Source organism: Scomber japonicus, chromosome 5 (genome assembly GCF_027409825.1).
Source record: "Scomber japonicus isolate fScoJap1 chromosome 5, fScoJap1.pri, whole genome shotgun sequence".
Taxonomy (NCBI): domain Eukaryota; kingdom Metazoa; phylum Chordata; class Actinopteri; order Scombriformes; family Scombridae; genus Scomber; species Scomber japonicus.
This window is the reverse complement of record NC_070582.1, coordinates 13,548,840-13,556,564: the sequence shown is the minus strand read 5'-3', so window position 1 is coordinate 13,556,564 and position 7,725 is coordinate 13,548,840. Positions and strand designations below refer to the sequence as shown.

At 39.6% G+C, this 7,725-nt stretch overlaps 1 protein-coding gene across 1 annotated transcript; it reads left to right on the top strand.

The window, feature by feature from the left end:
- Window positions 1–1,835: 1,835 nt before the first annotated feature.
- tmpob (thymopoietin b) lies at window positions 1,836–6,883 on the top strand. The gene is made up of 6 exons (XM_053318724.1): window positions 1,836–2,457; window positions 3,187–3,301; window positions 3,790–3,945; window positions 4,192–4,301; window positions 4,389–4,489; window positions 4,908–6,883. The coding sequence occupies exons 1-6, from the start codon at window positions 2,224–2,226 to the stop codon at window positions 5,287–5,289; spliced, it is 1,098 nt and encodes a 365-aa protein (XP_053174699.1). The 5' UTR covers window positions 1,836–2,223; the 3' UTR covers window positions 5,290–6,883.
- Window positions 6,884–7,725: the final 842 nt, after the last annotated feature.

Here is a 7,725-nt window from a genome sequence, read left to right as displayed (position 1 = left end):
CATTTAAAAGAAACTACTAATATTTTTTTGTAAACCTGGAAATAATCAGAAAGCTTGAGGATTCAGAAATACTTAAAAACAGAAGTTATGATGTAAAGTGAAGCAGAATTTTCCAGTCAGCAATTAAATTGAAGCAAATTTGTGGCATTGATCCTTTGTACTGTTATTATAAACTTCTTCAGCATCAAATCATGGTTAGACTAAAGTTTTCTAATGCTGCAATGCATGGAGCTCTAAAACGCTTTGCAGAAACTGGATCAGTTATATGCAAAGCACGATCAGACAGACCAAGAGTGACCATCAGAAGATCAATACATCAACTTTAGCTCCCTGAGAGATAGAAAGGCAACTTCATTATCAGTTTTTGCTCAAACTTGTTGAGTCCATAACAGCTCAACTACAAGCTGTTTAAAGCAAAAGCACTAAATACCCAGATACAAAATATTCATGTACATTTTTCAAAAATGCAACTTTTTGCTCTAATTGTTAAACTGATATTATCATTTGTAATGGAAAAAAGACATTCGAAACAGTCTTTAAAATGTGTGTTTTATAACATTAAAAGGATGGAGTCACAATTCATTAAAAAAGTCTCTCCTAAAACAATCAGGTGCCCAGACGAACATTGAAACGTTTTTCTTTCTGTAATCATCCCCCCTGTTCATACTGACCATAATAAGATCCCTTCATAATGCACTTATTACAATGTAAATTGGGAGATATAATCCACAGTCCTCCTTCTGTGCAAAAATGTTTTATCTGAAGCTAATATAAAGCTTCTGTCAACCAAATGAGTCAAATCAAGAAGACATATTTCAACATCTTTTTGGTGCCAGTCTGTCTTTTTTCATTTTACAGTAGGCCTACTGCTAAAAAGCCTGTAAATGTGGCAGATATCCACTTGATATGACTAACTCAGACTACCAAAGCCTCATATAAGCTTCAAATCCACTTTTAAATGCATTTTTGCACAAATCGATGTTGCCCTCATCACTTAGCCTACACTGAAAGCACATTTTAAGGAGATCTTTTAAAAGCCAGTATGAACAGAAGGAATGATTACAGCAAGTGAAACCTCTTTCAGTGTTCATATGGGCACCTGACTGTTGTTTTAAGACATCTTGAAAAACGTAACCTGTTTTATAAGACACATTTGCTTTCTTGTAATGTGGGGTTTTACACCTCCCTTTGTTTAATATGTTTTAATTTATGTCATTTATCCCCCTTTTCCCCACATTCCTCTTCCTCATGTAACGCACTTTTGATACTTCTGTGTTTTATAACGTTGAATTAAAGTTTGCTTGAAAATAAAACCTCAAATAATCCCATTCTTGTTTTGAATCTTTTGAATAATATGGCTCATGCTGCCCTCTTCTGTCACAAGGGCGGACTTCATGTAATCTTCTCTCTGCCATATTATGTAATGTGAAAACCCTCAGTGACACCGTTTATTGCTTACTGTTAACCATCAGATTTAATTCATGCATTAAACATGTCAAAGAGGCTGAAACTGCAGTGTAAAAAAACGCTGGTGAACAGCCATTAAACCGCCATTAACATTGTTCTCTGATCACTTAATATGACTCGAATCAACCATTTAAACCCGCATTTGTCTTCTTAATGAAACAATACGCTCAGTAAACGCGTGCAAATTGAAATAAATGCGTTTAAAAATCGTCGAGATTGAAATAAAGTAATTATCCAAAAACACACAGCCTGCGGTTTCTTTGTTGGCAAGGGTGCCATTCAGAGCAGGCCAATCAGAGCGCGGCTTACTGAGGCGCTCCGGCCAATCACGGCACGGCTTGTTTCGGTGGCCCTGTTGCGACCGCGGACAGACAGAAGCAAGTGGACCCGGTTTGAAGCTAAGCTAATTCAGTCAATTTACAGTCACTTAATTTATATTTTTACACCGGTTACGGTTGCAGCACATGCTCGTATCTGTTGTCGAAAAATTAGAGCTACGTGTGGATATTTTTGCGTTGAGGCTAAAAGTCAAAACCGCGCTTTTATTCAGGTAAAACCACTTCAGTCCTGCTAGCTTATTTAGCAGCAGGGTTAGGCGCCTTTACTCCGTCTTGACAACAGCGCGAATCGGTCACGTTTCCCGGCGGTGTTGTTGTTTGTACCGAGCTGGTTTCCGTTAGCTGGAAGCGGTAGAAGTAAAAAATATAAGAGTATTGTTTTTTTTAAAAGAAGAAGAAGAAAAAGTTTAGTTAAGCAATGGCTGAATTCCTCGAAGATCCGTCGGTGCTGACGAAAGATAAGCTGAAGAATGAGCTGACGGCCAACAATGTGCAGCTTCCGAGCGGAGAGCATAAAAAAGAAGTTTATGTGCAGCTGTATCTGAAAAACTTAACCGTGCTCAACAACAAGAACAGTCCGCCTACAGACACATTCTCCAGCGATGAAGAGTTACCTGCTCCCGTCGTTTCCAACAAAAGCAGATCTGGAAGAGTAAGTTGGGTTTTCTTTTTTTTATTATTTTGATTTCTGCCTTTTGCTCTCAAATATGTCTTAAAGCAACAGTCAGGCGCCAAAATGAGCACTGAAAGAGAAGAGAATCAACTTGTTCCGACTGAAGGTTGAATATCATTCAGATGTGCTCTCAGTTTAAGATTGTGTGGGAAAAAACCACAAAAATGCATCTTAAAGTTGATTTGAAGCTTATATGTGGGGGCTTCAGCAGTCTGAGTTAGTCTTATCAAGTCAATATCTGCCTCATTTTTTAGTCTTTTTAGCATCAAATTGTGTTTTCTCAGACAGTGTTTGACTGTAATGTTGAAAGTTATCTACTAAATTCGGGACGGCTGAAGCTCATATTAGCGTCAGATGAAATTCTAAAAACATGTTTGCGGTGTGGGAGGCTTGTGGATTTTGACCCATCTCTTTTACATTGTAAATGTGTTATAAATCAATATTTTTATGGCCAGGATAAAAACGGCGGGATGTTTATGGCTTTAACAATATACGTGATTATTCTTGTAGACAATGTGACATATTGTGAAATCGTCCAGTAACTGATGTGTGTAATTACTTGTTTTTCTTGTTTTGTAATGAATGAACAAGTATGTAAATTGTGACTCATTCAATTCATCTAATCTCATCTGAAATCTCTCTCTCTCTCTCTCTCTCTCTCTCTCTCTCTCTCTCTCTCTCTCTCTCTCTCCCTCTCCCTCCTTGCAGAAAGCCACCAAAAAGACAGACAAGCCTCGGACAGTAGTAGAGGTGACAGATCTCACTGATGAAGATTTAAAACAACAGCTGGCAAAGCATGGTGTGGACTCAGGACCCATTGTGGGTAAGTTCCTGGAGGCCCTCTTAAGACATCCATGAAAAAGCTTTTCAACATGGAAGTTAAGTTTGAAATTATTCAAAAGCATAACAGATTAGTTAGATAAGGGATATATAACGTATTTGCATTAAATCACTAAATCATTAAATCAATCTTGGTGGTTGTTTCATGTATCATTTGTTACATATTTTTTGGGAGGGGGTGTATAGGTACAGATGTTATGTTAATATTATTAAAAACATGCATATGTACAAGAAAAGTAAACATTTTTAAATAATGTCTTTAATATTTTTTTTAATAGTTGTGAACCCCTTTACATTTAAAAAGAAAACAACATATTTGCAAATGTTCAGTGAAGCATCAGCAGGTATATCAGAGCAATCTATCAAACATCATACATTCAGCTAAAATGTATGAATCCTGCTGAAGTGAAGGTGTTTTGTTTTATGTATCATTAACCCTTTTCACTTCTTCTTTCATGTCCTCCATTTTAGCCTCTACTCGAAAAGTGTATGAGAAGAAGCTGCAGAAGCTTTTGGACCAGCCCGCCGCTGAACCCGAGGCTCCTACAGATGTCACAACTCTCCCCAAAGTAGACAGCAACCAGAACGGCAACACAAACTCTGATCAGTACAGTGACAAGGAAGATGGTGAGCTCCGACCACACATGATGCTTTGAAAAGTAATTGTACCCACATAGACAAATAACATGGCCTCAGTATGTCATTAAAGTCGTCATGTTATATTGAGCATAATTTTGCAGATACATGGGCAAACATTCTTCTTGGAACACCTGACCAGTCAAATTTTAGAAAACCACAGATTTCTCAAATGATATCACCATGTCTCACTGCTGCTGCCTGTGTTTTTTTTGTTTTTTTTTTCCTTTGCTTCAGAGGAGATCGCTGCACCTGAACCAGAGCCAGTTCCTGTGGTAGAGAAGCCCGTGCGCAGCAGAGGAAAAACCCCGGTCACCACACGGACCAGCAGCAGACGACAAACCAAGGTGAGCTGTACTTCTGGTATTTCTTACCCCAACGATAGAAGTGTATAGTTAGTTTGTATGAACTTCCATTTTTAAATAAATCGACAGGTGGTGGAGGAAACCGTTGTTGAAGAGACCCCGAAGAAGGCCAGTGAGAGCGTTGTTGAAGATATTCTTGCCAATGAAATAAGCACACCGACGGGCATCAGGTATTGACTCACTGTGATTTTGTGGGCCAATATTAATCATTGTGTTGATGTTCGCACTCAGTCAAAATGTTGGCTTTGAGTTATACATCCAAGTTCTTGACTTTGGACACATTAGATCAACATTTATTAAAAAAATGTTTATCTAGGCTGAAGGAACATTTACAAGCTTTCAGCCACAATTCACATTCCTCACAGTTTACGTTGGTGGCGTTTTCTCAGTTGTTATATTTAAGGCCAAGGTCCAAACATCGAACAACCCCTCACTGTGTGAAGTGCCTGGGCTGGACTTTGGTGCCGGGTGTGACTATCACCATGACAACTGAGCAAACTTCATCAGCTGAGGAAGATCATAAAATGCTGTCAAAAGCTTTGTTTTTGTGAAGTTGGCCTAACAGTTAGATGTTGTTTCTCTGATCAGTGCGACCTGCAGACGTCCAATCCGAGGGGCGGCTGGTCGACCTGTGAAACCGAGTGAATACTGGCTGAATGAGTCCCCCGCGCAGCACAGCATCCACACCGAGAGCCGCACCTTCTCCGAGTCTTTGTCCAGAGGCGGCAGCGCAGTCTCTCTGAGCAAACCGCCAGCAAGACGAGGCTTCATGTCTCTGTTACTCAAGCTCCTGCTTCTTGTCGTGGTGTGCGGCTCACTCTACTATGCGTACCAGAACCTGGACGCCGAGCAGACCGACACCCTTAAAGGCCTCCTAGACAGCGTCATTGTCCCTCTTCAGGGCGTTGTAGACAACGCAGCAACCTACCTGGGCATCAGCAGCAGTGCTACCAAAGGCACCGGCAAGTAAAGACGCTCAGCAGTCCTTCGCCATGCCAACGCCACCTCCCTGCCGCCACAGCACATCACAACTCAAGCAGTAAACTCAGCTCAGCTCTTCTTTTTGGACAAAGGACACAGATTTAATTGAGAACGATAAACTTTTCTCCTCTACAGGTTTCAGCGTTCCTCCTGCCACAGGAGGGCAGTATTCTCCAACAGTAGCTTCTGGATAACACTGTTTTGTGGCAGTCAGAAGAGACTCATTTTAATGTCAATTTTAATCTGTGACCTGTTTGTGTCTTTGTGTGTATTTAACCCTTCTATGTAGAAACCAGTGCAGAACGGAGAAGCCAATTTGTCCACGCATGGTTGTAGTTTTTTGAAGGTCATACTGTAGTTTCTAACACCGTGTGCCAGGTGTTTTTCTGATGGTGAAGTGCCTGGACACTGTTAGTAATTAGTGCCCTCCCATTTTAAAGCACAAAGCAGCACTACTATTAATACCAGAATGTCTACAATGTGTTTCTTGTATCAGTTTCACAATTTGCTCCGTAGCTATAGAGGTTAGATAGAGTGATTTGTAATTTCTATGGTGCTCAGGTCGATTCAGCTCCAACGTTTTTAAGGTGGTCTGTGCTGGGAGGAGACACGTGGTGTAATCAGGTCACATCACTGCATGAAGAAAAATCAGCCCACATTAACGTTTAGGTTCAAAAGAGACAAAACTTTTAATTTAGTGGCTGATCGCTGCTTGATTATTATGGCTAAAAATTGATGATTCTGGTCACTCTTGCTCTGTATTGTAATCATGATTTTTACTGTCTATGGATTGATTGACATTTTTACTGTGCTTCTGCCATCTTGTATTGACATCTTGTTCGTTTACAGACAGAGAAAAATTCAAAATGAAACGGCTTGTTTTTAGTATTGATCTACCATTTATTTGACAAGTACTCCTTGAGGAAACTAAAATTGCAGGTATGATCATAGATTATTGATTTTTTCCAGCTCTGCAGGTGTGTCCATTTGAGTTTACATTCTTTTGGATTTTAGTGCTCTATTGTGCTTCTTTTTTTGTTTTTTGTTTTATGTTTTTATTAGATTTCTGATCCTTCAGTCCTCTGTGTAGGACTGGCTCTTGCAGTGCGCCCACATAGCCCACCACATTGACTGATCTGCAAAGAAGACACATGGAGAAAAAAAATCCTTTTGGGACAGTTAATCCATTTGAGCTACTCTCCTCAGAACTTGACTACTTCTGCCTGTGCAAATTACCACATTTAAGACTGTTGGTTACTGTGAAAAGGGGCCGTTGACCCGCTGGGAGCGACAAAGCTTTCACTGGTGGTGATGTTGGGGGTGGGAAAATTTCTTTGTTTCAATTTTGATATTTTTCTAAAGTGATGAGTTCAACTTTTTATAGCACATTTAAAGGTAACATTTGAAAGCAATATGTGATACTGTATCTAATTCTGAATCTTACTGACTTAACATAAGTGATTCATCACCAGGCAGCTCTCCCACTATGGACAGAAACAATAAGGGTTATGTGGGTAAGGATTCTTAATCTGTTTATTTATGATAATGTAGGCAGTGTATCATAAAATAAACCTGGTTGTTACCAGAAATGTTTTGTCGTTTGTTAACGCTGCCCGGCCGTCTTTAAAGGACCACAGCAGTAGGTTTGCATGTTTTTATCACAGCGCACAAGCACACATTTCTACTGAACATTTTCCCAAGTGATCCATACCATGTTTTTAAAGATCCCCTCCAGACATGCTTTAACTTACTTGATGTATGTGCATTGGAGGCTTCAACTATTGACCAAGATTGTCTTGTGATGTCCCAAATTGTGGCCGTAGGTAAGGTGAACACAAACATCCTCCGTTCAGATGAATGTAGCAACAAAGTGAACTGCACTGCAAAAAGAACCAAATGTAACTGAAGAAGCAAGAACACATTTTTGAGTGGAGGGGTACTCGTGACTCATAAAAGGTACCTTTTACTAGGACATGCACAAGTGTTTGTGGCCAAAAACAAGCATTAGTGAGAGCCTGTTTTTATCCATTTATATATACAGTTATATTATTAATGTTTGTCTAAACACACGTATCGTAGGTGGGGATTCTTGGAGAAAACATAACTGGATTGTACGCAGGCTGCTCCTAGTTCTACAACACAGACACATACAAAAAAAGACATTTGATCAAAACTTGCAGCTTGCTCATGAGAACACGTGTACACAGCTATCACTCCCTCTCCCAAATGTCAAACAAAAGCTCCCTTAAATAGGTCCTACATTCTGTTGCATCATCAGTTTAGTCAGAACCACATCTCTCTCAGGGGTGCCTCAGACTTATAACAAGTAAATGACAAAGTTACTTGTGTCATTTGACATTGTATGTGTACAAACTAAAAATTCCTCTCCAACTTGCCAAGATATCACAAATATACAAATTATAAT

Bases quoted from the DNA above. Each gene is read 5' to 3' on its own strand.
- tmpob (XM_053318724.1), top strand. From the start codon at position 2,224: ATGGCTGAATTCCTCGAAGATCCGTCGGTGCTGACGAAAGATAAGCTG. The intron at 3,946-4,191 runs GTGAGCTCCGAC...CCTTTGCTTCAG, and splicing joins GTACAGTGACAAGGAAGATG to AGGAGATCGCTGCACCTGAA. The intron at 4,302-4,388 runs GTGAGCTGTACT...ATAAATCGACAG, and splicing joins GCAGCAGACGACAAACCAAG to GTGGTGGAGGAAACCGTTGT.